The sequence below is a fragment of the Myxocyprinus asiaticus genome, chromosome 48, assembly GCF_019703515.2.
Source record: "Myxocyprinus asiaticus isolate MX2 ecotype Aquarium Trade chromosome 48, UBuf_Myxa_2, whole genome shotgun sequence".
NCBI lineage: Eukaryota > Metazoa > Chordata > Actinopteri > Cypriniformes > Catostomidae > Myxocyprinus > Myxocyprinus asiaticus.
Window position 1 is genome coordinate 1,667,469 of NC_059391.1, and position 22,094 is coordinate 1,689,562.

The 22,094-nt window shown below is 39.6% G+C and overlaps 1 protein-coding gene across 1 annotated transcript in view; it reads left to right on the forward strand.

Moving 5' to 3' along the window:
* The window catches only part of ccdc136b (coiled-coil domain containing 136b), an 85,269-nt gene extending 63,175 nt beyond the window's left edge, over positions 1-22,094 (forward strand). Inside the window, exons 4-8 of the mRNA XM_051692063.1 lie at positions 6,380-6,682; positions 11,415-11,526; positions 11,686-11,965; positions 12,974-13,105; positions 19,905-22,094. Coding sequence (XP_051548023.1) covers positions 6,380-6,682; positions 11,415-11,526; positions 11,686-11,965; positions 12,974-13,105; positions 19,905-19,910 — 833 coding nt within the window. The 3' untranslated portion in view covers positions 19,911-22,094. The remainder of the gene's footprint in view (positions 1-6,379; positions 6,683-11,414; positions 11,527-11,685; positions 11,966-12,973; positions 13,106-19,904) is intronic.

The window sequence follows — 22,094 nt, forward strand, 5'->3', positions numbered from 1 at the left end:
GTTATGGAACAGAGTGTATTGAATCTCACCAGTTTATGACATAAAAAATATCAAAAACTAGCAAAGTGCGCAGAGCTCGCCGTTCACACATCCGAACCTTGCAAGGTGTCACGTGACTCTCCACTGCCACATACTTGATCCCAGCTCACAATGGTGGGGAGAGCGAGAGGGCAGTTTCGGGACACGGATTTGTGGTCCTAAGCGACCACTCCGTAGGGCTCAGTCACAGTTTCAAGGCCCATTGACCATCAGGAAATCTTAGCTCTCCTAGAAAGCATTTACATTGGGTGGAGTGATTAAAGAGCAATCTTATTCCTGGGCCATGGCAGTTGTAGTTTGACTGGTGGCTCAGACTCTAAGCCTTATGGGGAGAACTGATGCGTCCAAGACACTGTACTTCATTGACAGAGAAGGATTGCGAAACGGCTGTGCTACTGTGCCACCCTGCCTCAGGAGGATGTGCTTATAGACAGCCGACTGTTTCTTAGCTGATTGGAACTTCTCAGTGATGACACTCATAGCATCACTGAAAAGTGTCTACTGCGAGACCAGGGCATCGAGCAAGTAGGCCTTTTCTTAAGGACTTGTCGTGCATTTCTGATAAATGAAGACAGATATGCCTTTCGATGGACACAAGCCCACCCATAGATCTGCAGATGGCGTGTGCAGCTCTTTAAATATATAGCACAACTCAGCTCTTTAAAGGACTCTGCTTCACCAGAGACTCACACTCTCATTGTGTAGGGAGAGCACCAATTCTTAACAAACTGATTGTGCAGATCAAGGAAGAACAGAACCGGGCAGAAGAACTTGGTTCTGCACCGACTCATTAAAACCTGCTCATAGAGTCAATTGTGCTTGGGCGCATCAGGGATGGGCCAATCGAGCTTAATCTTCTAAACTGTCTGTGTTTGAACCTCCATTAACTCTGCATCTGCATCCTCTCATGATTTTCAATCCCTCAGGGGGAAACACCGGTGAGCACTTCATTTGAGCATGACCAGTTCTCACTAGCCAAAGCCACTAGCGACAAAGTATCCCCCTCCTCATGTCCAATAAACCTGACTGCATCATGCACGCAAGCCACAGGCCACATATCATCATGGGTGAACTAAATAGGCAGAACCACTTCAGATGGAGAGGAGGACAGACGCAAGGCCTGAGTCAGTATGAACTCATGCTCTGATTTTCTGAGCTCCACATCCCGTCCTAGCTTCCCTGTGGAGCCACAGAGTTCGGATATCGAGAGGATATGAGACTGGTATCCACTTTCAGATAGAAAGCGAGCGATGAGGGAAGCTTCTTGAGATCATGAGCTCTCAGTCAACACAATTAATTTTGATGGGGCCTGGCACATGCATTGCAAACAGTGCCCGTGCCCGTGAGACAGAGGAATAAACTCGCTGGCATGGAGGGAGACACACACAATTTTGAAAATGACATGAGACACAAGCGGCCCTTTCCTTTACCCCCCAAAAAACCACAATACAATGCAATCAAAATACACCACAGTGCATTGATACAAACGTTGATCATTGGCATGCAACAGTGAGAAATAATACACTCACTGTTTAGATGTGTAAAAAGGATGAAGTGATTAATCAGGTTTGCAGTGCATTAGATGTAATTGGGACCCTGAAGTAGAAAAGTCCTGATGAAATGGCACTGTGCTTTGTATTATATGCCTGCAATGATGTGCACAGAAGGGGCGGAGTGTCTCGCCATCTGCCAATAGATTGCCGTGATTTTATAGCGGCCTCAAAAATTGTCAGCTACTGACGCAGCGTTAAAGTGACCAACTTGAAAGGGAACTATGGTTCTACTAGTAAAACCGTGGTTCTACTATTATAGCAGTAATCATGACAGTAGTAACCATGGTTAATTTTGTGGGTACAATGGTTTTACTACAAATATCATGGTTAAACCATGATTTCAGATAGCTTCCTCAACACTGCCTGTGTGAACCTGAGGGAAACATACTTCATACGTTCACTAAAAATTACTGCAACAGTTCCAAAGTCATTGCAAAAATGATGTATAAATGTGAAGTTAGTTCTGAGAAAAGCGCTAGCAGTATTTGTTTGCAGATGTCCTTGCTTTGATATTTTGTTCAAATCAAATCCCTTTATTGTCACTCAACCACATACACATGTGCAACAGTGGGTGAAAGTCTTGGGTGCAGTTCCAAGCAACATAGCAGTATGGCAATTACAATAAACATCTGATTTACACATAACACAATTTACACATCTTGTTACACAACACAATATACAATATAAACCTAATAATATACAATATACAGTATATACAAAATAAGAAGACTGTATACAAGAAAAATACACTGTACCACCCCCCCAACCCCCCACCCGTAATCAGTGAAGTGTTGTGTTGACATTCAGCTGTCAGTTGATAGTCAGTTGCCAGTGTGTTATTAAGATAAGTATAAAATGTGAGTCCAGTCTGAGGCTAATAAAGTGCAGTGCTGATATATGTATCGTGAATGATCAAGAGTTCAAAAGTCTGAATGTTTGGGGGAAGAAGTTGTCATGAAGTTGGTTGGTGCGGGTCCTGATGCTGCGATACCGCCTGCCTGATGTTAGCAGTGAGAGCAGCCCATGGCTAGGGTGGCTGGAGTCTCTGATGATTCTCTGAGCTTTTCTCACACACCACCTGGTGCAGATCTCCTGGAGAGAGGGAAGCTCACCTCCAATTGTGTGTCTGGCTGTTCGCACCACTCTCTGCAGGGCTTTGTGGTTGAGGGCGGTGCTGTTGCCATACCAGGCAGTGATGCAGCCAGTCAGGTTGCTTTTAACTGTGCTAGTGTAGAACCGTGTAAGGATGTGGTGGTTCATTCCAAAGTTCCTCAGCCATCTCAGGAAGAAGAGGTGCTAGTGAGCCTTCTTCTCAATGGCCTCAGTGTTGACAGACATGTGAGTTCCTCAGTGATGTGGACACCGAGGAACTTGAAGCTGCTGAATCTCTCCACCTGTGCCCCATTGATGGTGATGGGGCTGTGTTCTGAAGAACACAGTGTTGAGGGTGAATGATGAGGAGATGTTGCTGCCCATTCTAACCACCTGGCATCTGCCTGACAGGAAGTCCAGGATCCAGCTGCACAGCGGGCTGTTTAAGCCCAGAGCCCAGAGTTTCACATCAAGTTTGGAGGGTACTATGGTGTTGAAGGCTGAGCTGTAGTCTAAAAATAGCACTCACATATGTGTTCCTTTTTTTCAGGTGGGAGAGAGCAGTGTGTAGTTTAAGTGCAATGGCATCATCAGTGGAGCGGTTGTTGCAGTAAGCAATCTGCAGTGAGTCCAGTGAGGCAGGCATCACAGGTCAGATGTAAACTCTGATTAGCCTCTCAAAGCATTTGCTGATGATGGGGGTCAGAGCAACAGGATGCCAGTCATTTAAGCAAGTGATTCTGAGTTGCTTTGGTACAGGCACAATGCTGGACGTTTTAAAGCATGTGGGGACCACAGACAAGGAGAGAGATAGGTTGAAAATATCCATAAAAACACCAGCCAGTTGCTTTGCGCACGCTCTGATGATGCGGCCTGGAATGCCATCTGGACCCGTGGCTTTACGGATATTCATCTGTCAGAAGGTTTGGGTTACATCTGCTACAGGGACGGAGAGTGAACTAACCTCTGCAGCTTCAGCCGCGAGAGCTCTCTCTGCGAGGGCTGTGTTATTTCCCTCGAAACGAGCATAAAAAGTATTAAGCTCATCCGGGAGAGAGGCAGCGGTGTTCAGCGGAGTTTTTATTCCCTTTGAAGTCTGTGGTGATATTAATTTCCTGCCACATGCTTCTAGATTCTGTGTTGAACTGTCCTTCAATCTTGTCCCTGTACTGGCGTTTGTCTGCTCTGATAGTTTTGCGTAGGGAATAACTGGCTTGTTTATGCTGCTTCACGTTCCCAGAATTAAAAGCGGAGGTCTGCGCATTAAGTGCTGTACAAACATCGCTATTAAGCCACGGTTCCTGGTTAGGGTAGATCTGTATTGTTTTGGTCAGCATTACATCAACTATGCACTTTCTGATGAAACACGTTACGGTATCAGCCTAAAACCTGAAATGTCGTCATCAGAGGCGGACCGGAACATCTCCCAGTCCACGTGATCAAAACAGTCCTGTAGCATAGAATCTGACTGGTCTGACCAGCACTGGATTGTTCTGAGGTTGGGTGCTTCCTGTTTCAGTTTTTTCATGTAAATGAGCAGAAGGAGAACGGAAGAGTGGTCCGATTTGCCAAATGGTGGGTGGGGCAGGGATTTGTAGCCATCCCGGAAGGGAGAGAAGCAATGGTCCAAAACCCGGTCCCCTCATGTGTTGTAACTGATTTGTTGTAAGTATTTTGGTGCGATTGACTTGAAGTTGGCTTTGTTAAAGTCCCCGGTCACAATGAATGCGGCCTCAGGGTGTGCGGTTTCCTGCTCACTTATACTCCCATACAGTTCCTTGAGTGCCCAGTCTGTGTCGGCTTGTGGGGGGATGTACAAAGCTGTGATAATGACCGCTGTGAATTCCCTTGGTAGCCAGAATGGCTGACACAGAAGCATGAGAAATTCCAGATCAGGAGAGCAGAAAGTCTTGATAGAATGTACGTTCCTCTGATCACACCAGGATTTGTTGATCATAAAACATACACCACCTCCTCTGCTTATACCTGAGAGGTCTTTCACTCTGTCTGCTTGGTGCACTGAGAACCCCATGGGTTTGATGGCTGAGTTATCTAAAGCCCAATGTATACTTTGTTTAGAGGCAAATGCTAGGCATCTGCGTACAGGATGAGTGAAGCAAATTTGGTCATTAACAGAGTGCTCAAGCACTAAATGTGTGTGGCCTGATTTTTCTAGAAAAAGATGTAATGATGGTAAACAACAGGAGACAAAGGAAAAAACAACAACAGTGGATGCACATGTCAAGAGCGGGTGTGTAAGAAGGTCGGGAGATGCATGTGTATACCTCGAGGACAATAAATACATAATTATGGGTCTAAACTCCTGAAGAGAAATAGTCCAGTATTTCACAGCAGTTGTATTGCTCATGCGCCAGCCACCTGTGTATGCATGCACAGTCTCATAAAGTATATTTTGAAAGGCTTTGTGTTCGATTGTGCGCAGAGGCTAAGCGTTTGCCTCAAAACCGAAGTAATTCAGACATTTTAAAGGATAGATTGTATGTTCAAATACTTTTTGGGGCTACTGTATAATTAAATTACACAAATGGTGTCTTATCAGCAGTGCTGGGCAGATTACTTGTGAATTGTAATCAGGTACTTATTACAAATTACATGACAAAAAATGCTATCAGTAACGTAATCTCATATATTACATTTTGGGGTAATCTAATCTAATTACTTTTGTATTACTTTCAACCTAATTCTGAATGGTTTAATCGAGTGGTGCGTATGTCCACAAATTCAGAAAAATGAAGGAAGTTTTAATATTTTCATATTTTCCCCCGTGATGCTGATAGAGGTCTATGCACTTCATCAGTGACAGACCCAAATATGTTTGAGTTGAACAGGCATTTCTTATTGGAGTTTCTAAAATTATGGAAAGGTTCCCGGGGCACACTAACACAAATGTGGTCATGCAATTTTGGTATTTTACAAACACCATCCATGTGTAGTAAGAGATCAGACCAGTTATATTTGTGTATCAGTGTCATAAAAACATCTCAAAGTTATCACTACACCTTAAGTGCATTCATATATATTTGTGAAGCTGATTACAAAAGCAGTTTAAGAAACTTAAAGTAACTATGCGGCGCTAATCCAACTGAATATGAAATGGCGTGCATTTGTGCATTTTGATGCGTTTTGATGTAAAGTAAAAAACAACAACAACAAAAAAAACATTCCTCCAAATCTTCTTTAGATTTAATGTATCCTTCGCAGTTGACAGAATATCAACTTTTGGAAGGCAGAGTTTACATTGCACAGTGATGGTTTTGCCCCGTGTCTCCTTAAAAATGAAATTATCTCTATAGATCCAGTGGTAAAATGCTGAGGTAGACCGCTCCATCTTCACCTGACTGGCTAGTAGCGAGTATCAGTTCTGAGTGCAATACGCACAATCCTTCCTCTCCCCCTCTCTTCCGAAAACACTCAAAGAATAACCGAACATGTACAGTATATGCGGTGTGCTGATTTAGAATGAAAAAATTTTAAAGATTGAAAAAAGAGAATGATTAGGATGATCAATAAATTATTAGCAATTGACTGCTGTTGCCTTGATAATATGTAATCATGTAATCTATAAAAAAGTATCTGTAGTCTGATTACGAGTATTTTAAAATACATACAGTAGATGAATATTACATGATATATACTTCAAGTCAAAGATCCTTATTGTCTCCCAACCCGTGTAGCCCAGCTTCGCTCTGTTCAGGAGGAGATGGACAGTCTAGAGGAGGAGAAGGAGAGTGAGCTGCTGGAGGCACAGGAGGAGCTGCGGACAGCACAGGAGGAAGTGCTGGTGCTGCAGCAGGCAGCGGAGGAGGCTGCAGCTGAACGGGAGAACGACATCGCCTGTCTGCAAGAGGAGCTCTGCAGGTTACGAGCTGAGATCTCTCAACTTGAGAACACAGGACAAGAGTACGAGCTGGAGATCATCACACTCAGAGCAGAAATTGAGATGAAGAGCCAAAGACGGCAACAGCAGAGGAGGGAGGGTGAGAATACAACTGACACAGAGATGAAAGTTATAGTCTTTATTGATGAATGTCATGTTACTACATTCATGACATTATTGAAAGTTACAAGTAGATTGATTATCATAGACTCAAGCTTCACTCCAATTTGTCTCAGTTCTTGGCTACTGCGTTATACTGAATATGTAATAACAGTTAAGGCCAAGCAAAGCCCTAAAAGGGAATAGTTCACCCCAAAATTAAAAATAAATAAATCTGTCATTATTATACTCTGTTTTTCCAAATCCATTTGACTTTATTTCTTCTGTGAAACACAAAAGGGGTTATCTTAAAGAATGTTGCAATCACTGATTTTCATACAATGAAGTGAAACAGTCAGGTTGCGGAGGTAATAATCCCATTAATTTCCCCATAGGCTAATTGATTTTTAACGATAGCTTATAAACTGTTAATGACAGAAATACTATGAGCTCAGGGGTTGTTAATCGATGGTACTGTATACGCTTCTGTTGAAGCTATCAGTCTGGTTATTTCAACTTAATAATTAAAATAAATTTTTGAATAGCAGAATTCCTGGTGAAGAACTACACTACCCATGACCCTGAAATGAAAGATCCACGAATCAGATAATCGAGGCGAGCAAAATGCGCCAAAAGAGCCCTGGAGCAACCGCCCACTCCCATGATGCACTGTGAATGATGAGTTGGTCTCCCTACACTCTTAAACTCCTTATATATTTGGACATATCTGAATATTTTGCAATAAAATTAATTATATTGTTTCTATACTTATAATCAACAACTTTAAATCAGTAGTTTTATATTTTTTCATCATTTTTAATTTAATTTGAATACAATGCCAATAATAGATATCTATGTGTAATACAAGTTATGGTTTAAATCAGTAAAATGAGTAGATGTTGGTGGCCAATTTAAACTAAAGGATTTTTTATGAACTGTAATTTAGATTAGTGTCAAAGTCTTTGAAATCCATCACGAACTGACTGCAGAAGTTCACGTAGATGCAGTGTCCTTTATTATTTGGCAGATGAAGGCTTTGGTTGGTAATTTATTTATTATCTAAGTATTCCATTTTAAGAGAGTAGACCATTTTATAACCAAGATGATGCAGGCAGAGGTCAGTGAGGGGCATCGCAGTCCGGCTGGAAGCTTGTGGCAGTTAATTTCCGGTGAAGTCTATCCTAAGTACAAGGTTCAGTCAGTGGCCAGTGAAGTATCCCATGTGGTGCAGAGTGACCAGCAGATGGAAATTACTTCAATAAATCAGATGATCTGTAGAAGGAATAACAACTTTAATTAAAAAAATAATAATAAATGAAATAAAAATCAATATAAAGATGAATATTGAGTAAATGTAACGATACAGAAATAAAATATTTGATTATAAATGTTGAGTAAATAAATCTAAAGATATATCTAAAGATATACCCAAGGACCAAGTCCTGTAACAAAACTAATAATACAGAGTATTGTCTCATCTAAGGAACTAAATGAATGAGAAAAAGTCAAAGTTTAGATCTGAGGCCTCAGAGTTGAGACAAAGAGTGAGAGAACAGTCTGCCTCCCTAAGATTTGTTAGGATCTTTAATACCCTATGTGTATGTGCACAAAGCACTTCCTTTCTATGTACCAGAGTTCTGCATTATGTTAGGCAATAACTCAGGGTGGGTGTCGCTCTGACTTACTGAGGTGCGATAGCTTTGGTTAAGTCAAAAATTCCCTTGCATGTTTGATCTTGCTAGGTATCATAAATGACTGAACTCAGCAAGATGAGTTAAGCAATCGAGACACCCTGTGTCTGTCTCGAGTGCACAAAGTTTAGACAATAAAGAATAAAAACCAGACACAAAGGTCTATCTGACTCCGACTCTGAGGTCTCTGGAGGTGAAAGACGGGCAGACTGGGAAGAGAAATCGGCCCTGGATTTGAAACAAACGTAATATCCCAGCATACATGTTGAATATACTGTAATTGAGTACATTGATAGTATGAATGTATAGAGAAATGAGTACATGAACCTGGATATTTGAATTTGATTGCATAACTGATTATGATTGATTTTAAGCATAATATCATATAAGCAAAAGTATAAAATAAATAAAATCATCTGGCCACAATCATCACCATGTTTGTAAATTCATAATTCAGTTCCATTTGACATTTACATAGCTTTCAGTTTAAACCCATACAGATTTTAATTCTGATTTATTACAATAAAATATATGAAACAAGTAGGCATATATAAAAATATTTGAAATAAAAGTCACATACTTAAAAATATATACTAAACATACTAAAAATGTATATTGAATCATATATGTAACATATATTTGCTTTTTGTTACCATCTAATTTATATAATAGTCTATGTAGCCTATATATATATATATATATATATATATGTATATATATATATATATATATATATGTACAGTATATGCCCAAATATATGAACTATAGTTTTATTTACAATATATGTTGATTGCCATATAGATTTCTGTAAGGTAAGGTACAGTATATGAAAGATCAATGTTATCTTGCACTGTTAATAAGCATAGAATACTTCTATTTTTGTTTGTTCATATTAACAGACTATTTATTAAATCAAGTAAAATCAAAGACTCATCAAGTTTATATATTGTATTATAATTATTATTTTTACTTTGCTTCAAAAACAATACCTACAATAAAACAACAACAAGCCTATTTCATATCTGTATTCACACAGGTTTCATGATGGAATGGAGCTGCACCTTTAGGAGCAAGCGTTTACTAAAAAGCGCCTCACTGACACACTATTTCATATTTCAAGCCATTTCAAGGTCAAGGTTGATTTGAATGTGACCAAAAGTGCTGTTGTCTGTGTCGTTTAGTTGTTAACTGTGTAAATGGTTTCTCCACTTCCATCAGTTCGACCTATAGCGATCTGCGGAGGCCCTCTGTGAGGACGAGTGCATGAGAGGCGGGCACTATCACATTGATTGATTGGCAGCATATTGAACAAATCAGCACTAATTGAAGGCATTGTCTCCCCTAATGTGACTTTTTGCCAGTATTTGGTGGTCCCCCCCATCACATTCACGACAGTGAGATCACAATGTGCTCAAGGGAGGCGTGAGAGACGCTGCCTACCTCTGAAACTTTATCAGCAGGTGTCGCTGATTGACCGAGTGATTTTAGAAATATGACTGCTTTACAAATTATCCGAGCTCACATTTCGTAATATTGTATTTGTTTTATTTATGTAGAGTCGATTATTTTTCTCATCCAGATTTTTGAGGAGGCACTGCCTTTCTTGCCTCCTAGGAGAATACGCCACTGGCGGGCACTGTTGTGCTTAATAGCAGTGAATAGCAGGCACGGTTCTGGGGTCAGTGGATCTTCGGGGCTTAGCTCAGACCTCTGTGGATATCTATGGTGCCATCCTTTGATGTCTGTGTGTGTGCCCTGTGAATGACTAGCCCGAGGCAGCTGGGATAGGCTCCAGCACTTCTCGCAGCCCTGCATAGGATAAGCGGCTATAGAAAATGGATGGATGGATGGATGTTAAGAAGTGATAGGTTTATAGCTTAAGCTGAAAATAGGCTGTAGGTGCTTATGAGAAAAAAGTTTTGCCAAGGTTCATTTAATTTTTTAATAAAAGTGTTTTGCAAAATTAAAAAAAAAAAAAACGAAAAAAAAAAAAACTTGTGAATAAAATTTTGCAAATTCCTTGAGTATATCAATATACTTTTTTTCAGGGTTATATATCTAAATATTTGATAATTAATGCATCTGAATGGACCAACTCAACACAGTTTACAATGTCTCACCAAGGCATTTTGAATGTACACACAGCCGCAAACGTGAGTCGCGAGTGCTCTTCTTGCATAAGTCAAAAATGGTGACACATCAATAACATCAAACCTCATTGGTTCTTGCATGTCTCGTGACCAAAGGTCATGACGTAATAACAGTCAATAATGAGTAAAAATGACAGAATTTTGATTTTTGGGTGAAGTATTCCTTTATAATTATTATTTATTTCAAATATAATTATTATTTCTCAAAACGTGAGGGGATGGACTAAGGAAATGTATGTCATACAACATGAGAATTCCAAGACAATCAATTCAATTTATTCTAACTGATAATCAGAGGGAAATTAGAGAATGCTTGCATTATGTTTTCATGTAGATTATGACTGAAGCATCCACTGACGTCTCAGTTGATATTATTCTGAAATCAATGCATGATGAATTCATTCAATTTCCAAAGCTGGTTAACGTGGTGCAGTCACATCCATAAATCACACAAGTTTTAATAAAGGGCGTAACCCTGAAGCGTTTCAGAAATGTTTGTAGCACAGAGTGTCCAGTGGAGAGGAGCTCTAGGATGGCAGATGATGTTAATTCTCGATGTTATGTGAAGATGCTGTAAACTCTGACAATGAAGCATTTGAGAGCCTGCATGACATCACATTGGATGGAATGCGATTGTTCCAGTCAATGAAAGCGCATGAAAGGGGTGAAAAAAAGTACAATGTATTAGACTCATTGTGATTACAAATCACAAAACATATGTATTTATATTTACCTGGAAGGTACCATATACATGATATGTGAAGCTATCTTGCTGGCCACATTGGTTGAAAGCACCTGCATAACACAAATGTATGCAAATTAATATTTTCCTTTTTTATATATATTGTATGTGACAGTTACAGGTTTCTGTTGTCTTGTGTTATTTGCTTAGGTAATGTGGGTCAGCTGATGGATGAATGTAACAGTCTAAAGGAGCAATGTCACTCACTGCAGCATGAAAACACGAGGCTGACTGACAGACTACAGCTGCTGCAAAGGAAAAAGTAAGCAACTGTCCCACCGTCCATATCTCTGTTTTGTTACATAGACTAAATGCCACAAAACTCCAATTTTGAATTCCTGTGCTCTTTAATTTGTTTCACTCATTAACATGCAGCTATTTCTCTTGTTTCATGTGTCTTGTTTTGGCTGTGATGTCACAGTTCAGGCAGTACATGCCTCACTCTTAAAGAGGAGCAGGAAGAGACAGAGGAAGGAAAAGACATGCAGTGCGGCACAGAAACAGAAGCAGGAAGCTCCTATATGAGCGTGAATCAGATGAGTTCCAGCTGCAGGCTGGTGGATGCTGGGATACAGAAGAACATCTCGTTTGAGGGCAAACCTGTCACCCCTACCAGCTGGACAGGAGGATTCTCAGAGATACTGTCCCTGAGAGATCAACTCAAACAGACTGAGGAGAAGGTCACATATGTGCAGAGAGAGGTAAACTGGACTGCCTTGCAAAGTCGAAACGTTGAAACACAATAAAATTTAGTTAAAGGAATAGTTCACCCAAAAATACAAATTTTCTCATTATTCACTTACTCTGATGCCAACCAAGATGTTTATGAATGTCTTTCTTCAGCAGACCACAAATGAAGAAAATGTTAAGAAAATGAGAAAGAAAATGAAAAATGTTGAAGCTCTGTAGGTCCTTATAATGTAAGTAAATGGATGCCATCAGGCTGTTGGCTATTTGATGGTCCAAAAGGCATATTTAGGCAGCATAAAAGTAATCTAAATGACTCCAGTTGATCAATTAATGTTTTCTGAAGCAAATCGATAGGTTGGTGTAAGAAACAAATGGATAACTAAAACTTTTTCAACTCAAATTGCTTTCCGCGAGAAGTTGGAAGCATGCGTTTTGTATACAACAGAAGAATGAACATCACACGAGAGTTTGTTCATTTCAAACAGCACCCCAGCGCTGTCCAGAAGCAATGATTTAAAAATGTTTTAATTATCGATTTGTTTCTTACACCAACCTATCGATTTGCTTCAGAAGACATGATCAACTTGAGTCTTTTGGATTACTTTTATGCTTCCTAAATATGACTTTTGGATCATCAAACAGCCAGCAGCCTGATGGCACCCATTTACTTACATTATAAGGACCTACAGAGCTTGTCTGCGATGGCATCAAAGTGAATAATGAGAGAATATTCATTTTTGGGTGAACTATTAGGAATTAGGAAAATAAGTGTTAATTTGGTAGTACTGCAGTTTTCACGCTCTGTCTATAACATACAAATCTTACACTAGAGTCTATAATATAAGTCTATAGCTTCTGGCTTTATCTGAAATTTGTCCCTCAATTTTGCACAAATTTGGAAAAATCTTTTGCACATTTTTACCCTTTTTTGTTTATCAACTCATTACATACCTTTCATGAATTATTTGATTCACGTAGTTGCTGTTCTATTCCCTTATTATACTAAAAATGTCTGTTAGTGTGATGGACTAAAGAATGAACTACAAAAGCTGCGGGAAATGTATGAAACCAGTCAGAAGGAGCGAGCTGAGCTGGAGCTGGAGTTGTTACGCTGCAGGGAGGAGCTGGAGAAGGCTGCTGACAGCAAAGAGGTACAGCTTCAAATAATGAACAATGAAATGCTGAAATGCAAGTAAACATTTATAAATATGTATGTATAATTGCAAATCTGAATGTAAAGTTATAATTTTGAATATGTAAATGTAAACCTGAATATTTGGATGAAGTTCCTGTTAACACACAAACGCTTGTCTGCAGCACTCCCAGGTTCTTTTGGAACCCCAGAAAATAACTGCTTTTTGTTTAAATATAGCTGAAAATACACAAAAAGTGCTGTTTGTGGGGATAAATCACCCTGTTTCTAATATACAATATATATTATATATATATGTAGACTTCATTTTAATATGCCACATTTCTCATGCTTTAGAAGTTTAAATTTATGAACCTGTTAAATGTCCAATAAAATAATACAGGCCTGCTGAATCAAGTCAATATTGATTTTGTAGCAAAGACGCCAGGGCAGTAATGTTAAGATCCATATGCAGTTTAATAAAAGTATAAACAGTACAAAAAAGTAGCAAATAAAAGGGTAAACAAAAAGCAGGCAAGGGTTCGGTACACAGGAAGACAGTCCAAGAAGCCTTTCTTGGACTGTCTTCCTGTGTACCGAAGTAAATCCGAGAGACAGAGGGGTAATCCAGTAAACAGGCAATAGGTTCAAAAACACACAAGCAGGCTGGGAAATACGATGAACAGGCAGGAGTCAAAACACAGGGAAAACAGTAATGGTAAATAACGCTCAGAACTGCAGACCTGGCAGAACAAGACTTCGCACATAATGCGTGTAAACAGGGAACTTAAATAGATAGAGATAATGTGAAGCAGGTGGGTAATCAGTCTGAGCGGAGCGTTATGGGAAATGTAGTTCATGAAGGAAGGGTTAATACTCTGGAGATGCCCCCCCGTGAGCGGCTCCTGACGTGAGGAAGTAGTCTGTGTCAGGGGTCTACCACAACCTCTGGGAGCGGGACGATTAGGGAAATCGAAGACGAAGATCTTGGGTTGATAGCCAAACCCACTGCCCTGGAGCATAGTTGGGGCCAGACCGCCAATGGAGATTGGCCTGCTCCCTCTGTCAGCGAATAGCATGCTATAAGTGGATGTGAGCTTGATCCCAGATATCCTCACTGCGCTGCATCCTGTCGTTGACTGCAGTTATATCAGACAGCTCCCCGGACCAGGGAAAGAGTGGAGGTTGAAAACCTAGGATGCACTTGAAAGGAGTGGTTCCGGTGGCCAGTTTGAACAGGGAGTTTTGAGCATATTCGGCCCAGGGAAGGAAATGGCTCCAGTCATGCTGATTAACTTGACAGTAAGCCTGGAGGAATTTAACTAGGTCCTGATTTAGGCATTCAGCTTGTCCATTGGATTGAGGGTGATATCCAGAGGTTAGACTCACGTTGACGTTGAGAAATTTGTAGAATGCAGACCAGACTCTGGAGGTGAATTGGGGACCACGGTCGGAGACAATGTCTTCTGGTAGGCCATAGAAGTGGAAGACGTACTGGAACAGGTTCTCAGCACATTCCATAAACGAGGGGAGCTTGGGCAGAGGGATGAATCTACAGGCCTTAGAGAAGCGGTCCACCACGGTTAAGATGGTAGTGAAACCCTGAGAGTTGGGTAGATCCGTGACAAAATCCACAGCAATATGGGACCAAGGACGATGAGGGACAGGCAGAGGTTCAAGGAGACCAGATGGGAGCTGTTGAACAGACTTAGAGGTGGCACACACATTGCAGTTTTTAACATATTCCATGACCGCTAGGTTCTCCCACCAAAACCGGTTTTGTACTAACCTGCAAGTAGCTTGTGACAAAGATCTTATCAGGAGGGCAGTCAGTGGGAGTGGGTTCTTGGTTCTGAGCTTGGGTGATGTCTGCCATAATGTCCCATTGTACGGGAGCAACAATGAGGGTTGGTGGGATTATCGAAGTCACAGGGTTGTTGCAAGTAGTGGACCCATAAATGCGGGACAGGGCATCGGCTTTTGTTTCTTGGAGCCAGGTCGAAATGTTATGGTGAAATCAAACCTGGAGAAGAATAGAGACCATTGAGCTTGACGAGGATTTAGACACTTTGCAGACTGGATGTATTCCAGGTTGCAATGATGTGTGATCACCAGGAAAGAATGACAAGCTCCCTCTAACCAATGTCTCCATTCCTCAGAAACCACTTTCATAGCCAACAGTTCACGGTTGCTGACGTCGCAATTTCTTTCAGCAGCTGACAACTTGTGTGAGTAGAAGGCACAGGGATGGAGTTTGGCGGGAGATACTTTTCGTTGAGAGAGTACTGCACCAACTCCTGAATCAGAGGCATCCACTTCCAGCAAGAAGGGTCGAGTGGGGTCTGGATGATGGAGGAGGGGTGCAATCATAAAGCGTCGTTTGAGGTCATCGAAAGCTTGACGAGCAAAAGGTGTCCAGATTAGTTTCAGAGCTTTTCCTCAGAGCGATGAGGTGAGTGGAGCAGCCACCGAGCTGAAACCTCGGATGAAACGTCTGTAGAAATTGGCAAAACCAAGGAAGCGCTGTAGTTCCTTGACAGACACAGGTAGTGGCCACTGCAGCACGGCTTGCACCTTAGAAGAGTCCATGGTGACCCCCTCGGGGAGATGACATACCCCAGGAAAGAGATGGTGGATTGGTGAAACTCATATTTCTCCATTTTGGCATACAGCTGATGATGAACAAGGTGGTTGAGCACCACTCTGATATGTTGAACATGTTCATCAAGGGAAAAAGAGTATATCAGAATGTCATCTATGTAAACAATTACCCATTTGCCAATAAGATCATGAAAAATGTCATTTACATAGGCTCGAAAGACAGATGGACTGTTGGAAAGTCCGAAAGACATCACCTGGTATTCGTAGTGGCCAGTGTGTGTAGAAAAGGCAGTCTTCCATTCATCCCCCTCCCGAATGCAGATTAAATTGTAGGCGTTACGAAGATCCAGTTTGGAGAATATTTTGGCGCATTGTAACTGCTCTAATGCTGCTGGTACCAGAGGGAGAGGATAGCGGTATTTGATGGTGACTGTGTTCAGGCCTCGGTAGTCAATGCATGGATGAAGGCCCCATCCTTCTTTCCTACGAAGAAACCAGCAGAAGCAGGAGAAGTGGATGGTTGAATGAACCCTCTTTCTAGGGACTCCGATATGTACTCCTCCATAGCTTTAGTTTCAGGTGCAGTTAAGGGGTATATTCATCCGCATGGAGGAGAGGTGCCCAGCAGAAGGTCAGTGGCGCAGTCAAAGGAACGGTGAGGAGAAAGTTGTGTAGCCTTTGATTTGCTGATTGCCTCCTGGAGATCCGAATAATAATATGGCAGGATCGACATCTCCTTCTCAGTGTAGATAGTCGTGGTGCTTACAGGAGGGAGAGAGATGAGTTCAGGAAGTTTTAGGCAAGATTGGAAACAGGAAGCACTCCAAGTGATTTGTCCATCTCTCCATGAGATCTCAGGGCTGTGAAGTCTCAGCCATGGCAGGCCAAGAACAATCGGGTTTTTAGGAGAGTGAGTGACTAGGAATTGAATCTCCTCATGATGAAGGAGTCCAACTTGAAGACGAATGGGACAGGTGATCTGTTGAATCTTGCCAGATCCCAGAGGTCATCCATCTAGTGCTGATACATGTAAAGGAGGGACACAGGGGACAAAAGACAGATTTAGATTTGTGGTGAGACCCAGGTCAATAAAGTTACCTGCAGCCCCTGAATCTAAAATGGCAGATACATGATGTCATTATCTAGCACATGCAAAGTAACAGGAACTTCGAACTGTTCATAAGAATAGGTTAAGAATTAGGTTTGAAAGTTCCAAACTCACCTCCGCGTCCCCCTTCCTCAGTAAATGTCCTGACTGTCTGCAGTAGATACATAATCTCTCCCGGAGATGGCATCCTCGTTCTTCGGAGGAGAGAGAAGAAAGACCCACTTTCATGGGCTCGGGATAACTGGTTGCAGCGATGTCAGAGTGAAGTGTCTGTAGTGAGCTGACTGGACGACGGGCTTTGATCAGGTTATCCAAGCAAATGGCTAATTTGATGAATTCATCAAGAGATCTCCCCTCATCACGACATGCTAGTTCAGCTAGAAGATCAGGATTTAACCCCTGATGGAACAACGGTTTCAAATTGTCCTCCACCCACACTGTTTGCGCTGCTAGCATGCGAAAGGATAAAAAGAATTCAGCAGCAGACCTCTTCCCCCGTTTTAAGCACAATAGAAGTTCACCCGGGTCCTTACCACCCTAAGAGTGTTCAAAAACCTTCCGTAAACAAGCTAGGAAGTGAGACAAAGAGCATTTTAAAATGTTCTCACGACTCCATACCAAAGTAGCCCAGTCTAGTGCCTTTCCGGACAGCAGTGATACAATAAAGGAAACATGAGCTTCATCATTGGGATACATTTAAGGTGGTTGAGATAGTAAAAGCTCACATTGCAAGAGAAATCCTCAACACTTACCGGGTGATCCGTCAAACTTCTCAGGAAGCGAGAGTCGAGGATTAACAACAACTGTAGAGTGCAATGTGCTGCTGGAAGAGTTACTAGTGGAAACCCCCAACGGAGATACTTGCGGTTTTGGCTGCACGGATTTAAAGAGTGCTGCTTGCGCTGTAACAAGCTTGTGTAACTGTTGGAAGGCTGCTGGATCTAGGTTTGGCGAAGTATTCTGTAGCGAAGATGCCAGGGCAGTAATGTTAAGATTCATATGCAGTTTAATAAAAGTATAAACAGTACAACAAAGTAGCAAATCAAAGGGTAAACAAAAAGCAGGCAAGGGTTCGGTACACAGGAAGACAGTCCAAGAAAGGCAAACCAAGTATATCCGAGAGACAGAGGGGTAATCCATAAAACAGGCAATAGGTCCAAAAACACACAAGCAGGCTGGGAAAAACGATGAACAGGCAGGAGTCAAAACACAGGGAAAACAGTAATGGTAAATAACGCTCAGAATTGCAGACCAGGCAGAACAAGACTTCGCACTGAATGCGTGTAACCAGGGAACTTAAATAGACAGAGATAATGTGGAACAGGTGGGTGAGTAATCAGTCTGAGCGGAGGGTTATGGAAAATGTAGTTCGTGAATGAAGGGTTAATACTCTGGAGATGGCGACCTCTGGCGGCATACAGGAGAGATAGCAGGCGCTGCCGGTGTAGCAGATTTTGTTGATAGTTAAAAAACAACCTACATACAGTTGTGCTCAAAAGTTTGCATATATGTACCATTTTTAAAGAAAACATAAGTGAGCAGGCAAAACACATTTCTTTTATTTCTTATGGGATTCATATTCAACTGTAGGTTATAACAGAATGGCACAATCATAAAACAAAACATTGCAACAAAGAAAAAAATGAAATGACCCCTGTTCAAAAGTCTGCATACCCTTAGTTCTTAATACTGTGTATTGCCCCCTTTAGCATCAATGACAGTGTGCAGTCTTTTGTAATAGTTGTCTATGAGGCCCCAAATTCTTGAAGGTGGTATAGTTGCCCATTCGTCATGGCAAAATGCCTCCAGGTCATGCAAAGTCTTTGGTCGTCTTGCATGAACAGCACGTTTGAGATCTGTATATTACTTTACTGTAAACCATAGATGTCCCTTTATAATAACATTATTAACGTTAAAAACATGATTACATTATGTAATGCTTAACAGAATAATAAAACTGCAGCACCTCTCAAATCCACTATTAAAAGCTTCTCAATCAAAAGAACCCAGAAGTCTTGTTGCCTGCTGTGTGAGGTCAATGTAACTTCATCTATACATAGCTGTATACAGGGTTGGGAGGGTTACTTTTGAAATGTATTCCACTACAGATTACAGAATACATGCTGTAAAATGTAATTTGTAACGTATTCCGTTAGATTACTCAAGGTCAGTAACGTATTCTAAATACTTTGAATTACTTCTTCAGCACTGGTAGATTTTTTCACTTGTTTTGACTATAAGAACTCTGTTAGTACAGTAAGACAAAATACACATGTTAAAAATACATTCTCTAAAAAACCTAAATATCTTATGCAGTGTTGTTTCTAAAACAAGATTAATCTAATTGATCTTGTTTTTAGGATATTTTGATATTTTTACAGGAAAACAATAAAAAAATTATTATCAAGAATATGATTTTTGCCCTAATATCAAAGCTCTTACTAGAAAAAAAGAAATTATGATCCAACGTGAATGTGATCGTGCCTGGAAACATGTGCATGTAAAATGGCTAGAAATAGCATTTTATCTTAGTGTAAAGCTGACAACTTACACAAGGTTTATTTCTGTTTCTTCTGCTCCAAACTTACTTCTCTGTCTGCTCGTATGAATGTAACACATCACAAGAAAGTGTTTCACCGCTGTTCAAATGCACTTTGTATCGCATCATTTATATGTATAAATGTTTTCCATCTGAAAGGACTAAATATTAAATTAAAGAAAATATTTGACAATAAAATGCAAAGTAATCTCTTCTGTAATCAAAATACTTTTTGAATGTAACTGTATTCTGATTACCAATGATTTAAATTGTAACTGTAGTGGAATACAGTTACTTCTATTTTGTATTTTAAATACGTAATCCCGTTACATGTATTCTGTTACTCCCCAACCCTGGCTGTATATCTCCATAGATAGTTATGAACTTAAATGTATACTGTATACTGTGCATAACTTTTAGGAGCTTGTGAAAAATGCAAAGTGAGTATCAAATCAAAAGAACCTTTTCCTGGGTGGCCTTAAGACCCGTTGTACCATAAATGTGCATATCCTTGTTTCTCACCATGGGAATCTTGTAATCATCACCATCTGTTCTCGGTTTCCATTTTAGGAATGATGCTGATAATAACTGTTGATTTGTTGCCGGTGGTCTGAACTGTATCCTAGAGAGCAGAAGGTACCATCTGAATATAAAAAAGTTGATTATGTTTTGGTCTGAGTAATAAACTAATAAAACGTGGATATTGGATGTTCTTTATGATGTTCTCTGATGTACAAATAATTAAGTCATTTTAAGCTCTATAATGATTTGACTAAATTAAAATGTATTCGTTTTTAAGGCAACATGTTGTTCTTTATTTATGTTGACAATTTATTATAATAAAATAATCTTGCTATGATTGCTGGATTATAACTTTTCAGAGTGATCTAGGGAAATGAGAAATGAGAGGATTTATTCTGTTCAGTGACATACACATTGTTTTTGCTCTCCAAGCAACAACCATTCACCTCCTATATAGTCCTCTAATAATTTGTATATTCTCATATATTTCTAAATTAATTTAGCAAATGTTTTAATGATGTTCATTCAATTCATTTATTCATTTATCCATTTAGCTACTGATTGTCTTGTGTTTTAAGCTTATTTTTAATATTTCGATAAGCCTATAGCCAATTAAATTAATTTGTGAATGAATTGAATTGAAGTGAAAAAGAAAAAAATTATTAATTGCAACAGACCAATAGGTCACAGTTGAGGAGGTCTATCTAAAAAAAAAAAAAAAAAAAAATCCTTACACAAGACAATGGACAATATACGGCTGTATTTAATTTATATATTCATAAATGGGTGTTATTGTGCTGTTATTCTCAAGTCAATATATGAGATGAACAAAGTCAGTGTCTTTTTTTATTGTGATATAAATGAATACTTCATTTGGTTATTTGATACCTTGTATGGTTTATTTTATTAATGCCATTGAGTGTCAATAACTGCCATAAACTGTCAATTTAATTTTAAAGCTAGCTGACAGAAGTTCAGTATTTTTTTATGATGCATGTTATAGCATGTGGCAACACTATAAAGTGCCATATAGATGATTGTACATAGATTTCTACTTTGATCTATGAAGAATGTGTTCATATTTGAACTTCATGTCTATACAGAGAAAGAGATTAATCATTTGAAAATGTATCTAGATATCTGCATATTGCCCCTAGAATATGAGCTGAACCTCATTTTAGAAGCTGCCATATTTAGGCAAAGGAAAATGTAAGCTGTAAATACAAGACTATAAAGGAAAATCTATAAAAGTGGTGACCCCACATGTCAAAAATACAGAATTTCCTTCATTCGAGTCACCTGCTGTTTCTTTTATTTTTATTTCTCCCTCTTTACTTATATGCTTTGGATCATTGTTACATGACCCACATTTAACACAGTGTTAAATTTCCTGAAATGCATTCAGTGCTCAAGCTCTTTGGTTTGTCTTGAGGATTGAACGGATGCCCATCTTTTTTTTTAAACTATTTTGTTACCTTTTCCAGTCACATGAGCTACAGCAACTATTTTTCTGATCAAATTTAACGGTGTTACTGTACTTAAGCAATATGGATTTTTGCGTTAAAAAAAAAAAGTGATTTACAGTGTGTTCAAAGTGGCCACATTCTTTTTTTTATGTTATTATTATTATTATTCAACTTTACTACAGTGTATGTCCTATATGCTACTATATGTTGTTGTGAAGCAGCCCTCCTGCATAGGAGAGGGTGTTCAACTATAATCTCTACATTTTTTTAACAGACAAATCCAGTGATGTTTCAACTCTCTGAAACACTTATACTACAAAAAAGCAACAACATATCTCTTTCTGAACTCTCATTTATGTGACAATTAACACTGAAATTGTCTTTGCTAAGTACACAAGGAATTGTCCAGTTTATAGAATTAAGAACAAAAAGAAAGTACCATTAAGAGTTTGTTTTAGTGTGTGCACTGTTTCATGAAATGAAAATGTATAGCCGTTGTAACATTTTATGGACCATCTAAAATAGATACTAAAAGTCTTTCTAAAAACATTTATTTACCCAGCCTGACTCCAAGTATTGTGTATTGTACATTATTCAGGATTGTTTTTTGAAACTAAAATGTCTTGTTCCATAACAGAAATGATGACATCATTTCACAATTTCATAAGTGAAATTCCAATCTATGTTTTTCCATCATTTTACTCTTAACTGTAACTTGACATTTTTAGGTTGTATTTCAATGACATAATAAAGTATTCAGTAATTAAATGTT